This window comes from Taudactylus pleione, unplaced genomic scaffold (genome assembly GCF_031769625.1).
Source record: "Taudactylus pleione unplaced genomic scaffold, aTauple2 ptg000130l, whole genome shotgun sequence".
In the NCBI taxonomy this organism is placed as follows: Eukaryota; Metazoa; Chordata; class Amphibia; order Anura; family Myobatrachidae; genus Taudactylus; species Taudactylus pleione.
In genome coordinates this window covers 2,109,299-2,136,182 of record NW_028284532.1, presented here as the reverse complement: position 1 = coordinate 2,136,182, position 26,884 = coordinate 2,109,299, and the positions used below count along the sequence as shown (strand labels likewise).

General features: G+C 45.5%; 1 protein-coding gene across 4 annotated transcripts in view; it reads left to right on the top strand.

Moving 5' to 3' along the window:
- DGKA (diacylglycerol kinase alpha) overlaps nt 1–26,884 on the top strand; it is a 170,290-nt gene that overhangs the window by 135,063 nt on the left and 8,343 nt on the right. For all 4 annotated transcript variants that reach the window (XM_088473074.1, XM_088473073.1, XM_088473075.1 and 1 more), the window contains 13 exons: nt 594–682; nt 831–950; nt 5,982–6,080; nt 6,261–6,347; nt 8,761–8,834; nt 10,124–10,198; nt 10,305–10,390; nt 10,582–10,671; nt 11,691–11,851; nt 16,150–16,214; nt 18,573–18,663; nt 21,248–21,440; nt 23,820–23,940. In XM_088473074.1, the coding sequence (XP_088329200.1) occupies nt 594–682; nt 831–950; nt 5,982–6,080; nt 6,261–6,347; nt 8,761–8,834; nt 10,124–10,198; nt 10,305–10,390; nt 10,582–10,671; nt 11,691–11,851; nt 16,150–16,214; nt 18,573–18,663; nt 21,248–21,440; nt 23,820–23,940 (1,351 nt within the window). The remainder of the gene's footprint in view (nt 1–593; nt 683–830; nt 951–5,981; nt 6,081–6,260; nt 6,348–8,760; nt 8,835–10,123; nt 10,199–10,304; nt 10,391–10,581; nt 10,672–11,690; nt 11,852–16,149; nt 16,215–18,572; nt 18,664–21,247; nt 21,441–23,819; nt 23,941–26,884) is intronic.

Genomic DNA, 26,884 nt, shown 5'->3' with positions numbered 1-26,884 from the left:
GAGTACCAATGAGTTATTTCCCTTCTCCCAACTCTAAATGAGCCCATTGACTCCATGTACATCGCTAAATCATGTATTTAGGGAAGGAATGCCACGGCCAGTGCGGGAAAAGGGAGTGATCATTTCTAAATAAAATGTAATATATTGTAGGCAAGGTGCTCAATGCTCCAAGTCCCAATAATAATAGATTCCGTAACTTTCAAATAGAAGCAGTGACGGCTACAGAGCTGGGGCTACAGTGCAGTCCAACATTCAAATAGGGGAGCCAACCAACTGCCACTCCAAAATCTGCCATACATTGCTGGCTGGGACTCACTGGCAGTTGGTATGGCTCCCCTATTTGAACTTTGGACTGCGCTGCAGCACCACTGTAGCCGTCACTGTATAGAAGTGATAACTATGTAGGTGGTCTAGGAATATGTGGAAGGGCGGCTTGTGCTCCTGCCCATCAGTTGGACAGTGTTGATTAATTTAAAAAGAAGTAAATTAAACAGTATTGCAAATGTACAGTTTGTATGTGTAAATTTGTGCATGTAAATGAATATGTATAAGAACACAACACGTCTGAGAACTATCTGCGCTTTTCTCTGCAGTCTGTAAGTTTACTGTGCATGAACGCTGTGCTCGGAAAGCACCAAATGACTGCATCAGCACCTATGCCAAGTCCCGGAAGGATGCCAGTGTAAGTGTCATGAAACCAGTCCAGTGTTACACTCTATATTATTATATCTTTTCCTTCTTGCTTTTCTGTACATACCTGCACTGATTTCTCCCTCTGCTGTGTGTCTTGTTTCATTTATTATTTGTACATTTTGTTCCTGCTGACTCAGGGACAGACTCACATATGGGTGAGAGGAGGCTGTGAGGCCAGCAAGTGCGACAAGTGTCAGAAAAAGATAAAAAGCTTCCAGAGTCTAACTGGTCAGCGCTGTGTCTGGTGCCACATAAAGGTAAGGAGTCTGGCGTTGTAACACAGCCTGTCCTATTGAGTAGAAATAGTTTGGCCTGGAGAATGTCACTCAGAAAGCTGCGCTTAGGGCCAGCTGCAAAAGAGCTCACACAAAGTGTTTCACAGTCTTGTTTTCCCTGTATCTGTCATTTCACCGAGTGACCAGCTGCTGTACATTGCATGGATGGTATATGGACTTTCTTAGGTAGAACTCTTCCAGCTAACACTGCTCTGATATTCATGAACTTCTATCCCTGACCCTTCTCCTGCTGAGCCTGAGTAATAGCAGGAAATATGACAAGTTTAGTTTACTCGCAAGGTGAAATATAGAGTATAGGGATGGTGGGCAGGCCTGTATCATTGGCCACTGATATGCTAACTACCTCTGAAATTATATTTCATTATAAAATACATTTCTCTTTTGTCTGGGCCGGGGGACACTGGACCATGGGTTGTAGGTGGGAAGGCATGGATTTGGCACTAACACTGAAATCTATAACTCCTCCCCTCTGCAACCCCTGACTTCAGTGTAAGTTTAGTGCCTGTGGAAGTAAGGCACGTTTTTTCTAGGGCTGCTCAGCAGCCTTGGTTGTCTAGCATAGGATTTTATTTGTGACTGGATGCAGGGGCTTTGTGTATGGACTGTCAGCTGGGGCCCACGTGTGCGCAGCCAGCTGGGTGAGCCACTCCGCTTAGGGAGGAGCTGGCATGGGCTCAGGCTATGAGCCGTTCACTCTGACCTGGCGACGTTGCTCTACCATAGAGAGGAATTAGCCCAAGCAGCGCCAGCACCTGTTTTGCCCTCACCACCTGCTGTTGCAGGGGGTGGTTACCAGGGTCCTGTTCCTCCTTGGGTCCGTACCATGGAGCGCTCTGCGGTAGGGGTCGAGAAAGTATCGGCCTTTATGGAACGCTTCTTTGAGGAGTCTAAACTACGCACTACGCATAAGCATCTTCCTCCATCCAGTGTCTTGTTGGAGTCAGATACCAAGGGGGAACTCCAAGAGAAGGTTCTGCCCGACAAGGAAGGTTCAGAATCTGCGTCAAGTCAGGGCGTAGAGGACCTTACTATGGCAGTCTTTGGACTGCCTGGACCTTGACGCCTCAGCTAGGGCGGAAGGGCCATATAAGCGGAGGCGTAAGAGGGTCGTTTGTTTTGTTTCCCAGTGTCTCAGGATCTTTCAGATCTGGTAGAGGAAGCCTGGAAGACCCCAGATAAAGAGTATGCTACTCCTCGTAAGTTTGCAGCCCTTTATCCTTTTCCAGAGGAGCAGGTCGCTAAGTGAGAGCTGCCTCCAAGAGTGGATGCAGCTGTGGCTCGTTTAGCAAAGCACACAGCTCTGCCGGTGCAAGGGCCGGCCTCCTTTAAGGATCCGCTGGACAAAAATTGGAGGGATGCCTTAGGAGTATTTTTATGGGCGCCGGATTGGTTATTTGCCCATTATTGGCATCTGCATGGTTCTCTCGAGCCATGGAGAAGTGGGCTGACAAATTAGTGGCAGGCCTTGCCGGTGACTCATACAGAGAGGACTTACTGGTACTGGTGGAAGAGATTTGTGCGGCTGCAGACTGTGTGTGTGAGGCCGCACAAGATGGAGCGCAGATTTCCTCTAGAGTCTCAGCCACGGCAGTCGCGGCTCGCAGAGCACTCTGGCTTGGAGCCTGGGAGGCGGACGCTGAATCTAAACGCGCTTTAGAGTCTCTGCCTTTTTGTTGAGGCATCCTCTTCGGCTCTGAGCTTGATCCTATTATATCCCAGGCGACAGGTGGAAAGAACACTTTCCTACCTGTGGTGCCCCAGAAGCTAAAGGGCTCACGTTTCCGAGTATTCCATTCCACCTTTCGAGGAGGGGGAACGATTAGAGGTCAGGGGGCCTGGGACGCTCTTTTCTCAGTAGGGGTTCTGCCCCCAGGGGTGGATTCTCCGGCACATTCAGGCGCCCGGGTGCTAGGGCATCTGAGAAGCCGAGTACCCGATAGGATCTCAGCCCATCCGGTCTCATGGAAAGTAGGGGGCCGTCTCCTTCTTTTCTGAGACAGGTGGGTAGTTTCGGGAGTAGATGCTTGGGTAAGGGGCATTGTCTCCTGAGCTTATGTGATCGACCTAAGGGGGCAGCCGCCACAACGTTTCTTTGCTACAGCATTACCCAGGGAGGAGGAGAAGAGACGGGCCTTAAACCAGGCTATCAGTTCCCTCTGTTCAGAAGGGGTTATAGTTCCTGTTCCACAGGCTCAACAGGAACAGGAGTTTTACTCCAACTTGTTCCTAGTCCAGAAAACCAACGGCACTTATCGGCCGATTTTGAATCTACGGGCCTTGAATGCCAGCCTGTGGGTGGATCGGTTTCACATTGAGTCACTCCGATCAGTGATGTAGGGTATGTCGGCAAACGAGTTTCTGGTGTCTATCGACATCAGAGATGCATATCTCCACATACCGATTTGAGCAGGGCATCAGTCTCTACTCAGGTTCGCGGTCGGAAGAGCCCATTACCAGTTCCATGCTCTGCCGTTCGGTTTGGCCACAGCTCTGCGGGTCTTCACAAAGATCATGGCAGCAATGGCAAGCTTACTGCATTCCGAGGGAATAATGGTGATTCCCTATTTGGACGATTTGCTAGTAAAGGCGAATTCTGCTGCCCAATTTCAGCTCCACCTGGATCACGGTGCAGGTGTTACAGCATCATGGGTGGATACTGAATCTCGAGAAGAATCACCTCAGGCCGTGCCAACGTCTGACGTTTTTGGGGGTGATCTTTGATAGAGCACTGGAAAAGTTTTTTTTGCCCAGGCCCTTCAGGGCTTAGTTAGGAAAGTGCTGTCCGCCCCTCGGCCATCCGTTTGGCTGGGCATGAGGTTATTAGGCACGACGGTCTCTACCTTCGAGACCATCCAGTACGGCTGCTTCCATTCACAAATTCTCCAGTGGGAGATTCTCCGGAATTGGATGGGCCGCTTAGACGACCTTTCTTCTCAGTTGCTGGTTCTGTCAGACAGCACTCATCAGTCACTTAGCTGGTGGCTGATTACCGATTACCTTCTCCAGGGTCAGTCCCTGGTGACTCCCAACTGGATTATTGTCACAACAGACGAAAGTCTCAGAGGTTGGGGAGCGGTGACGGAGAACCTCTGTCTCCAGGGGATCTGGTCGTCATCGGAGATAGATTTCCCAATAAATATGCTGAGCTCCCGGCCATTTATCTGGCACTGTGCAGGGCTCAGGCCCTCCTGGCGGGCCGACCAGTGAGGATTAAATCAGACAATGCCACGGCAGTGGCATATGGAAACCAACAGGGCGGAACCAAAAGCGCACTTGCCATGGCAGAGACCAGTCTCATTTTCTCTTGGGCGGAGACATTCCTCCCGGCAATTTCAGCAGTCTTCATACCGGGGGTGGAGAATTGGGAGGCAGACTACCTCAGCAGGACTACGTTCCTGCCAGGGGAGTAGTCTCTCCACCTCGAGGTTTTCCAGCAGCTGGTCCAGAGATGGGGCTGCCGGAGTTGGACCTGATGGCGTCTCACCACAATTGCAAGGTCCCTCGATTTTGTGCGAGGTCCTGAGATCCTTTGGCATTTGCAGTGGATGCCATGACAGTTCCCTGGAACGTCCGTCTGGCGTACATTTTTCCTCCAATTCCCATGTTACCAAGAGTACTCCGTCGAGTCAGGGAGCAGCAAGTTTCAGTCACAAACGGGGCTGGCCAGCCACAAAGCAGACCATTGCAAAATGGCTCCGCTTAGTGATTTCAAGGGGATGTAGTCTGGAAACCGACGGTCTAAATGCCGACCGCCGGCTTCCAGACTACTTAATCCCGGCGAGGGTTGAATGACTGGCATCTAAATCTAGACGCCTGTAATTTTACGGACGCCGGGAGACCGGCGCCCGGCATCCCGATCGAAGTGATGCTGGGCACCACAGCAGACAGCCACGGGGGGGAAAGGGTTACGAGTAGGGCTCCCGGGGGGACTTAGGGTTAGGCACCCCCCGGGAGGTTAGGGTTAGGCTAGGGGGAGTGAGGGTTAGGGTTAGGCACCCCCGGGGGGAGGTTAGGGTTAGGACCTTCTCCGGCGGACTTAGGTTTAGGCAGTGGGGAAGGGGGGGTTAGATTTAGGCACTTAGAGGGGGGGTTAGGGTTAGGCACAGGGGGGGGGAGGTTATGGTTAAGCACCCTAAAGGAGGGTTAGGGGGTAGAATTAGATTAGTTTCCGCTGTCGAGATTTGAAGGCCGGCGGTAATGCATATTACACCCATTTCAAGGGCTTACTTAGAGGCGGGGCGCCCGGCACCAGCTAGGGTGCTAGCTCATTCCACTAGGGCCGTGGTGGCCTCCTGGGCGGCGCGTCACGGGGCCTCGGCTGAACAGGTTTGTCACGCAGCTACCTGGTCCTCTGTCCACACGTTTATGAGGTTCTATGTTTTTGCCCAGGGGATGCCCATTTTGGGCGTACAGTTCTTCGGTCTGGCAATCTGAGCGTTCCCTCCCATGGGGGCGGCTTTTGAACATCCCATGGTCCAGTGTTCCCCCAGCCCAGACGAAAGAGAAAATAGGATTTTTGGGTACTTACCGTTGAATCCTTTTCTCTGAGTCAGGCTGGGGGACACTACGTTCCCTCCTTCACCCTCAGCGGTATTGAGTATGAGTTATGATTTTGGGTCGTATGGACCGTCAATTTCATTTTTATTTTTCGGAGTGACAGTGTCACTGAGTATTGCTTCTCCTTACCAGGCACTTTTGAAGTTGTACTGAAGTCAGGGGTTGCAGAGGGGAGGAGTTATAGATTTCAGTGTTCGTGCCAAATCCACCCCTTCCCACCTACAACCCATGGTCCAGTGTCCACCAGCCTGACTCAGAGAAAAGGATTCAACGGTAAGTACCCAAAAATCCTATTTTAAATGTGAACAGTAATGATCGCATAGTGCATATGCAACTCCGTTTTCTGTGTATAATGCAAGGTGAAATAGCCTGTTTGTAATTGAGGCATTATATAGCGACACATTTTTTCACTGGTAAACGTTCTTCTTATTTTAGGTTCACGATGAATGTGTTCACTTTACCCCTCTGAAGTGTGACGGTGGCATCCTGCGAGATCACATATTGCCTCCTTCATCCATTTATCCAGTAATCCTGGTGGGTTCATTGTGCCCATCAGTATGTGCTATAATGAGGTGTCTCCTATGGTCAATCTTACTATAACTTTCCATCCATCTTTTGTATATCTTTCCTTTCATTTATATTCGTGCTATACGTCCACTGTTCCGCCCTTTACCTGGTCACACACACGTCAGTTCTCACTGCTTTGCTTTGCAGGAACGGCAGAACAGCCAGAAGAACCTCATAGCTTCCCCAGAGGACACATCACAGAGCTTCAGCAGTGCAGAGGGACAGGCATTGCGGGTGAGGGTCGCCGTAACCTGACCATTGCATATCCTGCATTCACCTACTGACTTTTTGTACCTTTATCTGTTGTTATGCTGAAAAACGTGTCTAATTGTTCCTAAAAAATCATTACTACTTCAAAATAAATATAATGGGTTAAATTAATGCCAGGTTATCATTATCTTCACTATTCTCTTTAAGGACAAATTATTTAAGTAACAATTAAACTTAAAAAGGTTAATTATTCAGAGTAGGATGTTAAAATGTAATGTCAGAACTTACCCTTTCTCTGGCAGCCAATGGCATAGCCATAGCGATGGTTACAAGTAGTGGTGTAATCCTAGTGACACAGTATATTGTGTGGAAAGTAACACAAGCAGTCATGCAAAATTATGGGTATGGCTATATTAAATAGTGGGTGGCATTTATGTAGAACAGATTTAAAGTTTGGCTCAAATAACCTACAAGCAGGAAATGTGAATATTGTTCTGCTGTAACAGTCGGGTGTGGATCACTAGGTCTACAATAAAAAGGTAAACAATGTTTAGGTAGACAATACGAGTTAGACAGGCAATAGTTCGACAGGGTCTGAAGGTCGACACACTAAAGGTCGACATGGACAGAAGGTCGGCGGTGTCATTAGGTCGACACACAAATGTTCGGCACAGAAATAGTCGACACATGTTTATTTTTTTCTAGCCCTAATCTTCACCCTATCCCTCCCCTTGGTGCCTGACCCTAACTGTCCCTTCTAGTGCCTAACCCTCCGGTAAGTGCCTAACCCTAACCCTCCCTCCTGGTGCCTAACCCTAACGTCGGGGTAAGTGCCTAACTCTAACCTTACAAAAAAAAAAGTTGTGACCACCTTTTAGTCGACCATTGTGTATCGACCTAATGGCCCTGTGGACCTTCTTACTAGTCGAACTGTAGTGCGTCGACCTTTAGACCTTGTCGACCTTCAGACCCTGTCAACTTATTGCCTGTCTAACTTGTATTGTCCACCTAAACATTGTCTACCTTTTTACTGTTGACCTAAAGACCGGATACCTTAACAGTCGGCAGGGGATTGCTGATCAGTAAGTTATTATTAATATTATCATTTATTTATATGGCGCCACAGGTGTTCCCCAGCGCCTTACAAAGTACAAAAACAAGTAAGTGAGGGAGAACGGAATTCTAGGGCAGGAAACACAAAGGATGGGTAGGTTCAGACTACAGAGAAGGAACTATGACTCAAGGATATATATAGCAAAGAGGGATATAACAAGCAAGGGTGAGAGCCACATAAAGACCTCAGCCAGGAACAGGAGTTCGCCAGTGCTGTGGACATAGGATGATTACCAAAATAGGTAACCAGACATGATCAGTACCAAGAGCCAATATAAACATACACAGACTTAAAAAAATATGACAAGACTTGAGGCAAGAGTAACAAGAATAGGGAAGAGAGAGAATCTGACACCAAGCTATATTCTGGGGCTATAGCAGCCACCTTTTCCCTTGTGACTGTCCTCAGGTATGTTGAGGCCCCCAGGTCTTGGGGTCATGAGGAACTTTGGAATTACAACAGGGAGAGTTGGAGAAGGAGGAAAGGGTGCCGTGCAAATCAAAATCGAGAAACAAGCAAAGGTTAGCAACAATAACTGAAAAGGGCAAACACAGGTTAAACATAGAATACACAAGATATATTGTATTGTGAGGATGACAGGACACACAGCCACAAACTAAGACAAGAATGACTGGAACAAGGCCATAGCCTATAACAAGCACAGATAAGAATATCTAAAGTAGAGTTGGGCACAGAGAAAAGCCACAAGACACCCCTGCAACCTCTAGTGTACCAACAGGCCTTACATACTCCTTTAATTTGCTGGGAAGTCACTACACATGAGTTAGGGCAGATAAGACAGACACAGAATAGAGAGGCAATCACAAGAGATTAGTGACAGAGAGAAAGAGAGAGAGCTACTACAATCAGTCCTGGGGTCCAAGGGTTCTGGCCGCAGAATCACTCAGCACAGTGTTGGGCACTTCAAAATAATGTCTCAATGTATGTTTCTATATTTTGATCAATTGTTTTATCATGTATATTTGCTGTAATAATATGGAAACAGCTTGTTATTCTAATATTGTAACTTTGTGTCTGTGTACTGTATCATTTACAGGTCTAAGGGGTCTATTTACTAAGCAGTGTTAGGAGACAGAGTGAAAAGTGATAAGGTTCCAGCCAATCAACTCCCAACTGTCATTTTCCAAACAAAGCCTGTGAGATGACAGTTGGGAGCTGATTGGCTGGCACCTTATCACTTTTCACTCTGTCTCCTAACACTGCTTAGTAACTAGACCACTAACTGTGTCGTAATGTTCTGCTTGTGGTGGTTTATCTCTCCTCCAGCAATACATATTGTTACATATGTCTTTGTGCTTGCAGATAGTGCCAATGTTAGACACACACCCTCTACTCGTCTTTCTCAATCCAAAAAGTGGGGGAAAGCAGGGAGAACGGTGAGTCTGAGTGATGCTAACCTACCATCAGAGAATGGTCATCATAAAGCCTGTCTGTGACTTCGATCCAAAATAATGTTCTGTGTGTTCATAAAATTCAAGTTTACTAGGTTCATTAGCGTATTTAAAGTATGTATACCATCAGGACACTGATGCCTTACTAAGAATCTAATAAATGAATAGTTTTTAAGTTTAGTTAAAGAACTTTTATGCTAAAATCTCAAATAGAGCAATAGTGATTGTTATTAGGGGAAACTTACCCCATGGGAGAGGGCCCAGAGCATCTCAGAAAGGTGCACCACACCAGTCCTTCATATGCACTTATCAATATTACTTCAAGGTCTATGCTAATCCTTGATTTGTATGCTTCAAATCCTCTTCCCAGACATCAAAGGAGCATCAGAGAATTATCTTATTGACTCATTTTAAAGGTTTTTAAGTATGGTTAAGCAATGTTGGTAAGAAGGTATAAAGCAGGTCAGCCTCAACAGAGAAAAAGGCTGAACAGGACATTGACGGGAGATTTAACAGAGTGCAAGGGATTGAAGACATTTACAAGATAAAAGCAGAATTTGATAGAGGGTTAGCCGAGGAATTGGAACAAAGGTGACCTATATATATTGTGTTGCATATAAAAGAATTACTTGTAACTAACATATACTGTATGCAGCCATTTCAGATGCCCATTTGTACTAAAGATATTTGGAAAAGGGCTTTGATTGCAGGTCTGCCTTTTGTCGCAGCCTTTCTAATTCTCATATTGCTGATAAAAATGTACTCCTGTCATGGGGTTGGGTATGGGATGACGGCATTCGGTATTCCAGCGGCCAGAATCCCGACGCCGGCATCCCGACAGGGTTAGGATACCGACACCTGTCGGTAGGTATCCTAACCCACCCCTCTCCCTACCCTGTGCCTAAACCTAACCTCCCTCGCCCCGCACCCGAAACCTAACCCCTCCCAGTGCCTAAGCCTAACCCTCCCCCTGGTGCCTAACTCCTAACGCTAACCCCCTCCCATAACCCCACTACTTACCTTCGGGATTCCAGCGGTTGGGATACTGGTGCCAGGATTCTGACAGGTGTCGGGATTCCGGCGCTGAAATCCCAGTGGTTGGAATTATGATCACATCCCCCCTGTGATGATATAGCGAATTTAACACATTTATTTGTGTAAGATTTGTTATACATAAATTACACTGTTCTATGTACCTGATAAGCTGCTTTTACTCAGTACAAGTGTTGAGCTGCTGTTGTTTAATTGTGATGAATATCTCTCCTTCATTACAGAGTTCTTCGCAAGTTCCAGTATCTGCTGAACCCCCGACAAGTCTATAACCTGCTAAAGGGGGGTCCTGCACCTGGGTAAGAAGTGTTGTGAGAGGGGAAAAGTAACATTATAGAAATGTATACTGCAAATACAAATGTTTCCTATTTTGTTGTCTATGTATTTGCTGTTATTTATCTCCAGGCTGAATTTTTTCCGGGATGTTCCTGCTTATCGGATTTTGGTGTGTGGTGGGGATGGCACAGTTGGCTGGATATTGGATGCCATTGGTGAGAGGAAGAGACATTTCAGGGGGTTGCATTAGGCTTCTAATAAGTAATATTGGTAATAAACCAGACCATTGCCCAACATCTAAACCATCATTACACTGATTACAGCAGAAATACATATGATGGCCTATAATGATTTCACGTTGTTTTGCAGCCATGTACTTTGTCTGATTAGATCTTATCTTTTGTAGATAAAGCCAATCTCCCACAAAGACCACCTGTTGCTGTGCTGCCACTAGGCACTGGCAATGACCTTGCGCGATGTCTCCGATGGGGAGGAGGTGAGGGTCCGTTAAGTTATGTTGGAGTAATCTAGGTATCCTGGTCAGTCGTACAAAGACAACTCTGTAGCCTGCTTGTGGAGGACCAGATCACAGACATTTGGCCGAAAAACTCACATACCTGACAGTATCATTGGCCATGCAGAGATTTCATCTTACCCAGTTAACCCAGTTTTGTCCAGTCCAGTATGATCTAATTTATATTGTGCATGATGAGAGCACACATGCTAAATTGTCTAACGTTACCAGATACATTTTAGCCAAATAAATGTGTTTCAGATTGTTCGGAATAAAGAATTAGGGGTCTAGTTACTAAGCAGTGTTAGGAGACAGAGTGAAAAGTGATAAGGTGCCAGCCAATCAGCTTCTAACTGCCATCTCACAGGCTGTGTTTGAAAAATGACAGTTGGGAGCTGATTGGCTGGCACCTTATCACTTTTCACTCTGTCTCCTAACACTGCTTAGTAAATAGACCACTTAGGGGGTCTATTTATCAAGCAGTGAAAAGTGTGGAGAAGTAAACCAGTGGAGAAGTTGCCCATAGCAACCAATCAGCTTTCAAGTAGCATTTATCAAGTACAGGCTATAAAATAATAGGTAGGGGCTGATTGGTTGCTATGGGCAACTTCTCCACTGGTTCACTTCTCCACACTTTTCACTGCTTGATAAATAGACCCCTTAGTTTGAAATATGTTCCCATTCACTACAGCCGAGAGATTAGATTGTGATTGTATGTATTAACGTTGCCTGTATGTACAACTGTATTTGTATAGTATCACAAAGACCAGTGTCAGTGGTTATACAGCACATTACTACAACGCATAGACACATATAATACAGGTTTAATGGCTTAACATATAAGTGATTTATAGCCTCAGTGGTGGATACATTGCACAGAGTAGAGTGAATGGTGGTGAGTGGATTGCTGCAGCGGTTACAGCAATCAATATGGAAAAGTATAAGAGGCTGAATGAGCATGTTGCCACTGGAGACACATAACTTTCATTCATTATTTGCAGGCTATGATGGAGAAAATCTTGGTAAAGTATTGAAAGACATTGAAAGTAGCACAATCCTATTGATGGACCGATGGAATGTTGAGGTCATACCCGAGAACCCTAACGAGAAGGGAGACCCTGTACCATATGAGATCATCAATAACTACTTTTCCATTGGAGTGGTATGTACCTAATGTACAGTAGTATAAAATAATCATGTTTATTTTCATGCCAGTAATCACGTATCTGCTTTCCTATCAGAAAGTTAGCACAAAAACAGATGCATAATACAGAAAATAGTAAGGACATTCACTGCCAGCAATATGAAGGATAAGTGTCATTTGTGGACTTTTTTGGAGGTTACATTTACAAAATAGACTAAATAGTCCTTTTAACTGTTTTCTAGATCCACCATGTTGATCCCTTTAGTTATGGCCCTTCTCCAACACTATATCATCTTGCTGATTTTGCCAGACTAGTGTGATAAGCTATCTCAAATAAAATATAATTCTGGCGCTTAACAATATTAACAGATATCGTGTAATATAATATAGGATACAGTATAGGACTGCAGCAGATATCAAACTCTGTGTCAGTTTGAAAATGTGGTAAACAAAAAAACAAAAAAATCTGCGCTGTCTCTATATTATATCATTATATGATTTAAGATAGATGCGAATGGTGAGTACAGACCATGTACATGTCTGTATTCACCATTCGCATCTATCTTAAATCATTTAGTGATATAATATAGAGACAGCGCAGATTTTTTAGTTTTTTGATAAGCTATCTCCCTTGCTCAATTCAAATGTAATGATGTCCTGATTGGGAAGTGGCAGAGGGAGTTACAGCAGCTGTATCTAGATTACTCGGTTGAGTCTACTGAGAAAATGTGGAACTAGCAAGTAACAGGGTGCTGCCCTGCAGCTGTGGTGAGGAGGCAACCTCCCTTTTCAACAATTGGTTAGGGTAATCTGGGCCCCTCAGCGCACACTGGGCCTTAGAACAAAAGTTTGTTACCTAATGATCCGGCTACAGTGTTTATGTGTTGTTCACCATTGTGCAGTATTTGGCAGACCTTTAAAACATTGCTATGGGATCAACAAGTGTTTTGTAATACTCGTGTTGATCCTGCCAGCTACAGGAGAGGCAAGTCCTAGATACAATCTATTAGATCACCTTGGGATTTTACTAGCAAAATGGCCTATTTAAGAGGTAGCTAGCCCCATCTGCAAATCTATTGCCCTAATTCGGGCATGACTACCAATCACCTGATAATGTTCACAGAATCCCCAGCACTACAAAAGGAGCCATTTCCAAATGTAACTCTACTAAACATCTGAGTTTGGTTTTGCTTGTTTTTCAATGGATATATAACTAACAGTAAAAATATTTGCAGTGATAAAACATAGTAACAAAGGGCCTCATTCAGAAATGTATGCTATAAGCCGCTGCGTCTGTACTAAAATATGCATAAGCCTTAGGAGCCATCTTAAGGCAAAAGACACCCACTGCCGGCTTCTCTGATCCGCTGCTGCATCCAAGGTCACAGCATCGGATCAACTGCTTGAACATCGGACATCTGAGTAACCCTCAAGTTGCTCCGGATGTCTTGCAAAATCATGCTGCCGATGCTAGTGAAGATGCATTCAAGAAAGCAGACACTGGCTCCGACACACCCAGAAAAGGGGGCCGACATGCCCACGTTTTCTATCAGAGCTGCCATCAAAAATTGTAGGGCCTGGGACTGACAAAATAGGCTTCCCCCCTCCCCTCTGTGTTTCTTCAGCTACAGCCCTGCAGTGTCTCTCCAGCTCCAGTCAGCCCCCTCTGTCTCCCCAGCCAGCACCTCTTCTAACTCCCCAGCCAGCACCCCTTCTGTCTCCCCAGCCAGCACCCCTTCTGTCTCCCCAGCCAGCACCCCTTCTGTCTCCCCAGCCAGCACCCCTTCTGTCTCCCCAGCCAGCACCCCTTCTATCTCCCCAGCCAGCACCCCTTCTGTCTCCTCAGCCAGCACCCCTTCTGTCTCCCCAGCCAGCACCCCTTCTATTTCCCCAGCCAGCACCCCTTCTATTTCCCCAGCCAGCACCCCTTCTATTTCCCCAGCCAGCACCCCTTCTATCTCCCCAGCCAGCACCCCTTCTGTCTCCCCAGCCAGAACCCCTTCTGCCTCCCCAGCCACCACCCCTTCTGTCTCCCCAGCCACCACCCCTTCTGTCTCCCCAGCCACCACCCCTTCTGTCTCCCCAGCCACCACCCCTTCTGTCTCCCCAGCCAGCACCCCTTCTATTTCCCCAGCCAGCACCCCTTCTGTCTCCCCAGCCAGCACCCCTTCTGTCTCCCCAGCCAGCACCCCTTCTGTCTCCCCAGCCAGCACCCCTTCTGTCTCCCCAGCCAGCACCCCTTCTGTCTCCCCAGCCACCACCCCTTCTGCCTCCCCAGCCACCACGCCTTCTGCCTCCCCAGTCACCACCCCTTCTATTTCCCCAGCCAGCACCCCTTCTATCTCCCCAGCCAGCACCCCTTCTGTCTCTTCAGTCACCACCCCTTCTGTCTCTTCAGTCACCACCCCTTCTGTCTCTTCAGTCACCACCCCTTCTGTCTCTTCAGTCACCACCCCTTCTGTCTCTTCAGTCACCACCCCTTCTGTCTCTTCAGTCACCACCCCTTCTGTCTCTTCAGTCACCACCCCTTCTGTCTCTTCAGTCACCACCCCTTCTGTCTCTTCAGTCACCACCCCTTCTGTCTCCCTAGCCAGCACCCCTTCTGTCTCCCCAGTCAGCAGGGGTGTATCTAGGGGTCCGAGGACCCCTGCAAAGAAAGAGACTGGTGCCCCTACCTATATATTTTCAGAATATTTACACTCTGTGAAGGGTACACTGAGTGCAGCCGTACAGTCCTTGCTTTGGTTCACTTCCCTGCCTGTGTGATTGTGCTTCCCCACTCCTCATCTGTGTTATTGTGTCCTTCCCCTTCATTTCATCTGTCTTATTGTGCTACCCCCCTTCCTCATCTGTGTTATTGTGTCCCCCCTCCTCCCCCCATCTGTGTTGTTGTGCTCCCCCTCATCTATGTTATTGTGCACACTCCCCATCTGTGGTATTGTGCTCCCCCTTCCTCTGTGTCTGTTCTGCTCTCTCCCCTCCTCCTCCCCATCATTGTCTGGTTTTCTGCACTTAACCCCCCCTCCTCCTCCCCATTAGGCTTTATCCCGCCCCCTCATAACCATCAGTGTCCATTATTGTGTGCTCCAGTCCCCCACCCCCACACTACTCTGCGCCTCCTTCACTGTCAGGACACCTCCGCGGGTCTTCGAAAGGCTGGGGTGATGGTTACAGCTAGATCCTGGGTGACTGGAGGGGCAGACAGGCAATGACAGCGTGCGTGACCTGTGATGTCTCCCAGAGGAGCTCAGCGGCAGTGCTGCCCGGTCCGTTCTGTTCTCTTACAAGTCAGTGTCTGGATTCGGGCAGAGGAGGTGGAGCTAGCCTGTGATCTGGGGTATTGCCATCCCCTGCTCCGCCTCCGGCCGCCGCTGCGTTGCCCGACTGACGTATCATATGTGGCCGGATGGCCCTGGTCACCCTCCACTCTCCTCCTCTCCCTCTTCGACAAGCGCTGAGGCTTGCTGATGCTTCTGGCTTATAAGAGAGCAGCAGCAACACATACAGATTTGGCCGCGGGTGGCAATGCTGGGCGCCGCCCCCCTATCGGCCGGCGCCCCTGGCGAGTGCCATCCTGGCCAGTAGGTAGATACACCCCTCCAGTCAGCACCCCTTCTGTCTCCCCAGCCAGCACCCTTCTGTCTCTCCAGTCCCCTGCAGCCCACAGACACTTCCCTTCTCCTGTATCTTCTGGCTGTTCCTTTTCGCGCCACGGCCGGTTCCTCTGAAAGTGTTGCCGCGCGTGTGATGTCATGCACGCCTTGTCTCAATAAAATAAAAGTATTGCATGGGATAGATCCATCTATAACCGCTGCCTTCACCGCTGCATGATAAGCACGGCGCAACTGTTGCAACTGTGGGCCAATGCTTCCATGGCTTCTGGGAGTGTCGGCACTATGCAGCTCTACGGGTATCGGAGGTAAGGGCGGGCCCTCCTCTCTGTCCAGGCCCGGGACTCCAGTCCCGGCAGTGCACCCCGATGGCGGCCCTGCTTCCTACTGCCGACCCCAAATGCCAGCTGCATGTCAATCATGCAGGGCTTTGGGGCACAGCGACAGACGTCACAGAAATAGATCAGCACATGCGCAGTGTGGCCCGTGCGCTTGGGCAGATCTGCAAACTTTGGACAGTAACGTAAAAATCCACTTTACGTATGTCTCTGAATTAGATCCAAAGATTAATTGTAGTAGCATAATTTTAAAAGCGAATATTTAGTATATGGTTTTTCTGTTTCAAATTTAAAAGCTAATATTAGTTCTAACTTCGCTGACAAATTCGTAGACTCAAAAAACTCACTTGGTGTCTATTTTCTACAGGACGCATCCATCGCTCACCGGTTCCATGTTATGAGGGAGAAATATCCTGAGAAATTCAACAGCAGGTGACTATGACCTGTCATAATTCAAGGGTACTCTTGGGGTAACAATATGTTTTGATAAAGTTAGAACTCTCACAGATCCCTTTGACGCTAGTGTAAAATGTTTGCTGAAATGAAATGTGTTCACCTCCTTTTCGCTATGGAAGAGAGGCGTGTATCAGCACAGCTCCTGATTGGTGGATGTCACAGCCATTCAATCAGGGGCTGTACTGGAACATGCCTTGTGGCTATAGCAGGTATGTTTGCCTCTTATTCAGCAGCATGTAACTCAGTGGCTCTATGGAGATTATAGCAGACTCCCAAAGTTGTGGGTCAATATCATTACTTAGAAAAGGTGGGTCAAAACACAATAATCATCCAATATTAATAAATTACCAAGTGGCCTTTCGTATGGGGGAATAGGCGACCATGCATAGCCTATAGGACCCTCTGTTGGTCTTGGGGGGAGGGAGGCCTGGCCCTACTGGACCTGCACCTCTATTATCTGTCAACCCAGTTAGTTCACTTACGAGAATGGGTTAACCCACGGAAACAGGGCGATGCTCCCTTGGCCCTTATAGAGAAGGCTGGTGTACATTTTACCCCAATACAGTTTATTCTGGCTAGATCCACGCTATCTAGATGCCGCCCTTTATTGAAGCAGGCATGTAATGTCTGGCTAGCTGTGGCTAAGGTTATGGTGGACTCAGAGCTTGATCCCTGCTCTCCACTTTGGAGTAACCCTTCCTTCCCAGAGGTACATAAACTTGAGGGCAGATCTGTGTAGCTGCAATTGGTCAGTTATATCATGATGGGTCTCTCCAATACTTTGCTTATCTATGCTTCACCTTTGTCCTCGTAGCCCATCTATTTTTTAGGTATCTGCAACTACGACATGCTCTATGTGCACAGTGAGGGAGGGATACCCCTACTATCTCTCAATTTCCGGTTGTTAGTCTTTACTCTCCCTGGTCGGAACTTTACTTCCCTGGCTGCTCCGCTCTACTCTCACATCATGAGGCTGATGGGCTGTGCGACTGGAGATTCCAGTGGGCTGCAGACCTGGACTTCTTGTCAGATGAACACTAGAAGTCCCTACTGGGATCTCCCCGGGATGCCACGGTGTATGCCAGATATCACCAAATCCAACTCTATATCTTACACAGGGTCTATTGGCTTTATAGCTTTGGTGGTCGGTCTTCGGATGTCTGTCCCAAGTGTACAACCCCTTCTGCTGGTTTCTGGCATCTGCTTTTGTCCTGCCCTCATGTTGCCTCCTTTTGGTCTAGGGTTGTTGCTTGTATACAAGATACGGGTATACAGATTCCCCTGTTAGACCCCTGCAATTGCCTTTTTAACCTCTGCTTGGTGGATCCTCTCTGTGTCCTTCCATTTATATGTCTGAACATTTATATGTGAGTAATCTATTAACTTTATCCCATGTGTGTATTACTCGCACATGGAAGGCTTCTGATCCTCCTCCTTTTGTATCCTGGGTGTCGCTGGTTAACGTAACCGTTTTAGTTTTATGTATCAGAATCGAAAGTGCCCCTAAAATTTGATAGAATATGGACCCTCTGGCACGAGTCCAGATATGTCCTTGAACCTCCTACCCCCGTACACTCATTGGGGTAGATGTACTAAGTCTTGGAGAGAGATAGAGTGGAGAGAGATAAGTACCAACCAATCAGCTCCAACTGTCACATTACAGGCTGGGTTCAAAAATGCCAGGAGCTGATTGGTTGGTACTTTATCTCTCTCCACTTTATCTTTCTCCATCGCTTAGTACATCTCTGCTCTACTAATCTCCACATGGTGACCTCAGCTGAAATGCCTCTGCCGGCAGATGCCTCCGTCTCTATGTATGATCCGTCTCTATGTATGATACCTGCCGGCAGATGCCTCTGTCTCTATTTATGATCCGTCTCTATGTATGATACCTGCCGGCAGATGCCTCTGTCTCTGTGTATGATCCGTCTCTATGTATGATACCTGCCGGCAGATGCCTCCGTCTCTCTATGTATCTATGTATGATACCTGCCGGCAGATGCCTCCTCCTCTATCTGACACATTTCTGGCCCTGTATCGACTATTGACTATTGATCACTTATCATAGTCTTTATGATTGTTCCTGTCCCGTATTTACTCTAATCCCTAGAAGTATGTTTTATTGGTGGTGGTTGTATTTTATGCTGCGCATTTTACCATATTGTGATCGTAATGTCTGTTTGTTGTATCCTATCGCTTTTACTATGATTATTATGTATCCTCTGTTTTGTTTTTGTTTTTTATTATTTTGTAATGCCAAAAAATTGTTCATTTAAAGTATTTGATTAAAAAAAAAAAAAATACCAAGAGGCATTTTGTATGTTTTACTGAAAGGATGAAGAACAAGCTGTGGTATTTTGAGTTTGCTACATCAGAGACTGTTTTCTCTACATGCAAAAAGCTGAAGGAATATGTTACAATTGAGGTTAGTGTTTCCATCAGATGATATTCACAAGATAATGATCAAAGCCTTAGGGCTATTCAATTTTAACATTCTACAACACCTAGAACCTTTTAACTCAGAGGAAGTATTCAAAATATCTATTTCATATATCAGTTTTGTTATATAGTAGAATATGTGCCTGATTCATTAAGGATCGCTATTGCGTAATCACATGAAGGTCTGCTGCGAAAATATGCTATTGATTGCAATCGCAATGTTGTCGCACTGCCAGGATAGAGACGCCCACTGCCTCCCACTACTGATATCTCACATCCGTAATACCTTGCAAACCTCCATAGACATCGGTAACATTGAGTGCCATCGGCACTCAAGCAGAATTACAGCCCTGACCTTACTTAGAAATTGATAACCTCGTTGCATGCATTAAGTACTCAAGCTGCGTATGCAATCGCACTGGCTAATTTATGAACACTCATGCAACGGCGTTCAAATGGACAGACACACCTGTGTTTCTCCAACACCCCCCCCCCCCATACCCACCCCCGTCACCACCCCTAAATGCTCAGTGCCTGTCAATCACCCTGTTATGGCTCTGGGTGATTACAGTGCGATCCCAGTGTTGTCTTCGCGCACTGCAATGCATACCCCTGCACAGTACGCAACAATTGGCCTTCTGCGTACGCTTTAGCAGTTGCTTTCCTTAATGAATAAGGCCCTATGAACCTAGAGTCAATTATAAGGCTAGTAGATGTCACAGTGACGTTATATGACTATATAAATGCATAAGATTGCTGTCACTTTTATTTATTACTAGCTAGAATGCCCGGCGTTGCCCGGGGTGAAGATTGGACCCTGAAGTACACCTGCAACCTTTATTTGCTTACATTGTTCTCGCCTATAAACCTATTCCATTTATCCTGAAAAGGACCCCACTGTTTGCTAACATGCATGCAAACAGTGGCGTAACTACCGTGGGTGCAAGGGCTGCGGCTGCTAAGGGGCACGACTGCTGTTCGGCATAATGTGTATAAGTGTTACTACTGTGTGGCATAACCTGAATGGGATCTTTGTGGCATAACATGAATGGGTTCTGTGTGGGGGCAAATCTATGTGGGTTTTTTTACCTCTGGGAGGTGGGGGGCGGCTTTTAAGATCTTGCTATATGGCCCACAAAGTTCTAGTTATGCTCTTGCATGCAAAACACAGAGGACTAACTAATATATATGGTCACTTTAAAAAGAACCAACTCTGGCTTTAAGGTGAACTTGCATGAGTCATAAAGTTTGCTCAGGCTGTGAGGTTAAAAGGATACTTTTGTAGCTTTCACACAGGATTTTGGCAGACTGCCAATTCCCAATGGAGCCATCCCCGGAACCTGTGTCATTTAAGAGTGTCCCCATTTTTAGGGTTCATGTGACAGGAATTGTATGCGGCCGGCGGTTCGATTCCCGGCAGTGCCTGGCCGACAAAAGCAGAGTTCCCGGCAGCGGAAGCCCGACAGCGCTGGAAATCCCGATCATCGCTAAGGTAAGTATAAACTAACCTAACCTAACCCCCTAACCCTCCTTAGGGGTGCCTAACCTCCCCAAGTGTCTAACCCTAACCCCCCCCTTCCCCGCTGCCTAAATCTAAGTGTCCCGGGGGGGTGCCTAGCCCTAAGACCCCCCCGGGTTCCCTATACCTAACCCTCCCACACCCCCCCCCCCTCCCCCCCCGCGCGCGGCTGTCCGCTCGCGGCGCCCAGCATCCCTTCAATCGGGATGCCGGGCGCCTGTCTCCCGGCGTTGGGGAAATGACAGGAGTCTAGATATAGACGCCCGGCATTTCACCCTCACCGGGATATGACAGTCGGGAAGCCGGCTGTCGGTATTAAGGCAGCCGGTTTCCCGATTGTATACTGTGTGACAGTGTGTGACCCTGATGAAGTTCAAACCTAGGCAAAAAACCTAATCCTGGTTAAACTTCACCACCATGCCAAATTTGGTGGAGCTAGGTCCAAAACTCTGGCCATGAATAAAGGACAGACAGACATGCATTCTCCCTTATTATATAGATTATTTATTAATTGTTATTTATATAGCGCATAGATAATCCACAGTGCATAGCACAGAATTGATGATGCTCGACACTCTGATTAAGTTCAATAGAGGATTCTCTCAATGGTAATAGTAAGATGATTGTAAATGCTGCCTTTTGGTGAAAAGAAAAACATATTGGGCTGTGTGCTTAAGAATTCAGCTGATATGTATCAAGTCAGTTGAAAAAGATATTGCCCGGCATTGCACATCACCCCCCTTTTCCTCCTAATAGATAGTAACTTGCTCTGCTGAAATTTTTTTATCTAACTTGGTGCTGCGGAGATGCTGACAAGTGTGTTGTCTTTCAGCAGTAAAGCATTTATATTTTAGGCTCATTTAGATCCTTTTATTGTTAGATAGCTAATTGCAGACAGTTGTCTGTACATGGTCATGTGGTTGAAAACATTAATTTTTTTTTCAAAGTGAAAAAAGTTAATATAATGTTATTGTCCGTAAGTGCTGTAGTCAATTACCTTATGGTATGTGGTATATCATTAATTCCTTATTTGTTCTTCTGTCTACCGTAGTGTTGTGGCTCCTCCTTGGATCTCAGTTCTGTATCACTTGAAGGTATAGCAGTCATTAACATACCCAGCATGCATGGCGGCTCCAATCTGTGGGGAGAGACGAGGAAACCTCTGGGGGAGGCACGAAATGCTTCATGTCATAACCAACCAGAGGTCATCACTGATCCTGAGGCCTTGAAGTCATGTGTCCAAGGTGAGCGGAACAATCTGAGTGAGTTGCATCTGTCTGGAAGACAGATGCAACTATAGATGTGAAGTCCCCTAAATACACAGCTCCTTTCAGGAGACAGTAGATGGTGCAGTTAGCTGTCATAGCTTTTTAAAGCCTAACCGACTAGTAAGTAATGTGAAAAATTCCATCTAGGTTCTAACCTTTAATCTGCAGGTATATGTATGTATGTATATATATATATATATATATATATATATATATATATATATATGTACAGTGTATATATATAAAACAAAACAATTCACATAAGCTAATGTACATTTCAGAGAAATATTAATGCTGTTATAAAGCTGGACATAATATTCAAATAGACAACTTGTAATCCTTTGATTGCATTGTTAAGCAGTAAGATATACTTTTCTTGCAGTGGCATTCCACACACACTTCCCATCTGAGACGGTACTTATACTGTCAGGGCGGCCAAGAGCCGCGGCGGGCCCGGGTGACAGGAGGCGTGGCCTAATCAGGGGAGGCGTGGCCACGTCCCCTTAGGAAAAAAACACAGAATAAAAAAAACATTTTAGCAGCGCCGCTTCACTGGGAGGGGGGCACTGTGAGCCCCTCAGCCTGGCGCACAGCCAATGGGGATCACGATCAGCATGATCGCTCCCCCCATAGGCATAGGAGACTGCTCCAGCTGCTGCGAGCAGTCTCCCACTGCAGCCCAGCACACAGCAGTGTGTGCTGGGCTGCTGTGATGTAGGAGGGAGGGGGGGGCTGTGCCGGACTAGGGCCCCCGCCGGGCCCCTCCAGCAAGCCTGGGCCCGGGTAATTTGTACCTGCTCCCCCCCCTCTCAGCGCCCCTGTATACTGTGTCCTACTCTTCTCCCTTCTATCTTTTGGCCCCATAGCAAACATTTATAATGGACCCCATGTACCACCAGCGCCTTCTACTATGGTAGTTACACCTTTGATGTGAGGAGTACCTTCAGGAAAGGGAGAATACTTGTTCTCATTTTGTCAATCATATCACTTCAGTGATTGCAGGAGAACTCGTGTCACGGTGCACGCCTTCTGCTGTCAGTTGTTGCAGAGCGGCCACTGACAGGTGCGTGGCTTCTGCTGTTAGTTTCTGCAGAGCGCCCACTGAGGAACATTCCTGCTGTCAGTTGTTGCAGAGTGGCCGCTGGTTGGTGCACTCCTTCTGCTGTCAGTTGTTGCAGAGCGCCCATTGATCGGTGCTCTCCTTTTGCTATCAGTTGTTGCAGAGCCGCCCCTGACCAGTGCACTCCTTCTGCTGTCAGTTGTTGCAGAGTGGCCACTGACCAGAGCACTTCTTCTGCTGTCAGTTGTTGCAGAGCGGCCAATGACCGGAGCAATGGGGGAAATGGGAAATGTATTTTCTGCTGTATCTTGGTTAGAAACAAAGTCCAAGGGGTAAATTTACTAAAGTGAGAATTTTTAGAAGTGAGTTTTAAAAGAGATGTTGCCCATAGCAACCAATCAGATTCTACTTAACATTTAACTAGCACCTTCTAGAAGATAATAGCTAGAATCTGATTGGTTGCTATGGGCAACATCTCTTCTAAAACTCACTTCTAAAAACTCTCACTTTAGTAAATTTACCCCCAAGAGGGGTAAATAAAATCATAAATTACTTAATTGCTTGAAGAATAGCTACAGCTATGAAAGCAGTAATACAATATGGTATTTGGAGAGTACAGATTAACTAGAGAAAGACTTCAGGGTGGATAATTGAGACAATTGTAAAGCAGGTAAGCAGGATAACCAGACAAGAAGTAAAGTAAGGGCAGAGGGATGAGCAGGAGCGGTATGGTGAATATACTGTACCAATCTTTAGTTAGGCCTCACTAAGAGGCATATTTATCATAGAATATTTGTGGGATGTCCCCCGAAAACACCTGCAAATATTAAAGTTCCCCTCAATGTATCTACAAGGAACCGCAGCAGATATCAGAGATATCTGTTGCAATCCTGTTTCAGATTGCAAGAGCAGCTCCTATAGGTTTCTATAAGAGCATCTTAAATGCCAAATTTACCAAGTTTGGACCTGGTAGCTAACACCATTAACCGATGTAACCTACTGTATACGCTATAGATCACAATGGTGAACAATAGCCACTTTCTTTTACACATGGCAGAGATGGGCACCTACCGGAGCCCCTGTCCCTGGATGTGAGTTTTGGTAAATGTCAGCGCTTTTTAATTTCTTATTTTTATGATAAGAAATAATAATCTGATCTAAAACACGATAATTAATAAATAGGCCCCTATGGAGCTGCTGTCGTATTCTGGAGCTTGGCCACAGTAGCTGATTAGGCGCTATAGGTACAATTATGATCATATTATAGGTGTTTATTGGCATTTCTCTTACTACAGATCTTAGTGATAAGAGGCTAGAAGTGGTGGGATTGGAAGGCGCTATGGAGATGGGCCAAATTTATACTGGTCTAAAGAGCGCAAGAAAACGACTGGCGAAATGCTCAGAGATTACTATACGGTGAGATATTAATTCATTTCACTTTTAGCTTCAATAAGTATTTTTCCTCATCACTATTTGGTAATAATGTGAGATGTAATTTATTATTAAATTAACTTCATGTTCTTAATCAGATGTTTTTACAGTGCTATTGTTAGTACTGTAGTCCAATATAATAACTATTAATAGTGATCTGCCATTCACTAGGCATTGTCTGTGTGTATGACATTGATGTGTTCTTGGAGGTCATATACTGGGAAAACTTCATGGATGAGGCACAAACATGATAGTACTGTGATTGTTCATCAATAGGTTATGTATGTCACTTTACACTCTGCCAACTCATTCTATACGGATCCTGAGCAGGCACAAGGCTGTCTGGGTACTATTGTGCTACTGTATACATTGAGACCAAAATAATCTTTGATAATGATAATATTGTTTTTTTTAAATATGGAAACCTTCAGAAGCATCTTTGTATCATTGTTTATGGGATTGTAGGGTTATTAAGAAATTTTGGATTGAAGTAAAGCAATATGTAGTCACAGATTTGATTAACTATTTGCCATTAACACCAGAATGGGCTGTATTGGGATATATTCCAGGAATAACTAGAATTTCTAAGGAATGTAGAAAACTATTATTAATTATCTCGGCTGTAGCTAAAAAATGTATCCTGCAACAACGGATTGCTCCTACCCCTCCTTCATTAAATATGTTCAAAGAAAAATTATTTTATATTTTAAAAATGGATTGGGTCGACTCCTCCCTTGACAAGGAAAAAAAAACAGAACAGTTCTTCTTAATTTGGGAGAGCTTTATTGATACCTTAAACTCTGAGATTAAAAGGCAAATACAACAATGTTTCAAATCAACACAATGGTATGAAACTAGACTGCTTTTACAAGATCCCCCAACAAATGACACTTAAAAATGATCAAGGAAGACAGAGCATGGTAGGGTTGGAGCCGGGAGTGTATGGCTCACACCCCCCTTCCCACCATATCCCCTCCTTGGTGTTTTTTCTTTTCTCTTTTCTTTTTTCTTTTTTATCCTAATACCCGTTTCTTATTTTCTTTTCTATTATTTTATTGTGGTTGAAATTATAATAACAATTTCTTGAATATTTTTTTTTTTACTTTTATGGAATGGTAAAAGGAGAAAATTGTAGTGAAGTTATTCTTTCTAAAATGTGTTAATAACGTGTATATGTTATGACTATGATACATGTCTGTGATACATTTATTTGTATATTACGATCTGTTTGATGACTTCAATAAACACATTTTTGAAAAAAAAATAAAAATATGGGAACCTTGGACTGCAAACTTTAGTGCCCATGTTCCATTATTAGTGTAATTATTCCCTACTCTGAGGACTCTCACCTTGGTTCTTTTATTTAATCTTTTGCAGACCACCACGCCGCTACCACCTTCCTCTTCTTGTTGTTACTTCTACTTGCTTTAAGCATAAAAAAAATGTCACCTTTTCCTTCATTTATTTATGAACCGTTATTTATATAGTGCATATTACATAGCTAATATTTCAGTCATTCATCAGTCCCTGTCCCAGTGGAAGTTACACTCTATATTCCCTACCACATGGACACACATTTGAGTTAATTTTTCTTGTCAGAAGCCAAGTAACATACCACTATATTTTAAGGGTGTGGGAGGGATCCGGAGCATCCGGAGGAAACCAACACAAGCACAGGTAGAACATACAAATACAGATAGTGACTTGGTCAGGAATAGAGCTCAGGGCTGAGAGGCAGTAATGCTAAGCACTGTGCCAACCGTGCTGCCCAAGAACATTCCGATGCCGGAATCTCACCGCCCTGCATAATGCCGATGCAGATACCCCGAAGGACATCAGCATGCCGGCGTTTGCATACCGAACGCCGGAATCCTGAATGTCCAGCCGCGGATGGGGGTTAGGTTTAGGCACCCGGGGGGACTTAGGGTTAGCCACCCCCCGGTTAGGGTTAGGCACCACTAAAGGAGGCTTAGGGGGGGTGAGAGGGGAGAGTTACTTACCTGCCCTAGCCGGGATCTTCAGTGATTGGGCTTCCAGCATCGGTATTTCAACCCATCCCATTAAGTACTACTATTCATGTTCTCTCCACATGACATATGTACAGTATTATAATACTGTTATCTTATGTTTCCATTAAAATAACTACTTTGAAATCAGTTCAGTACTCCTTTAAAGGACTTATTGCAGGGATAATATTGGAAAATATAAACTGAGAAAACCAGCGCTTATATATAATATTAAATTAAATAATTTGAATTGGATGGATAAGATCTAAAAAATTACACACATATTTATTATAAAAAATGAACAATATTAGTAAAATTGTTATATAAAAACAATGACTCAACTATGAGCATCACAACACAGGTTCCTATAGTAAGGAGTATATATTAGGAACTTGTTCAGTTGGTCTATTAAAGCATCCAGTTTTTGGGCAGCAGGTTATTACCAATTGTGTGGAGTGTAGGCCAGAAAATCCTCTTGGTAACGATTTGCAATAATACCAAGTTAGAGGTGTAATCCACTAGGCATCAAAAAAGCTGCAGAAGTCTGGAACCAATGGAGGTGGATAGCCAAGCCCAAAAAGGTTTCAGTCCTCATGCAAAGTTCTGGATCCAGTGAATAATGTGGCTAGAGTCAAGTTTAAAAGCTTAACGCATTTTCCTGGGCAGACACACCCAGCTTCGCCAGAAGCATATTCCCAAATGTCTCCAGGTGACCTCTTATATACCCCCTCAATTGGAATAATAGATCTATTTTTCAAGCATATTGAGATACTAGGAAGGCCCGTGAGGATGGTAGTGGTTTGAGTGAGTAGCTGGAGACTGTGTTTTGGGAAGGTACTGGTGAGGAAAAGAGGTTGGATAACAGAGGCTTAGATGTTTTTTTTAAAAGAGTGGTATAGAGTTGGAATGAATGGTAAAGAATA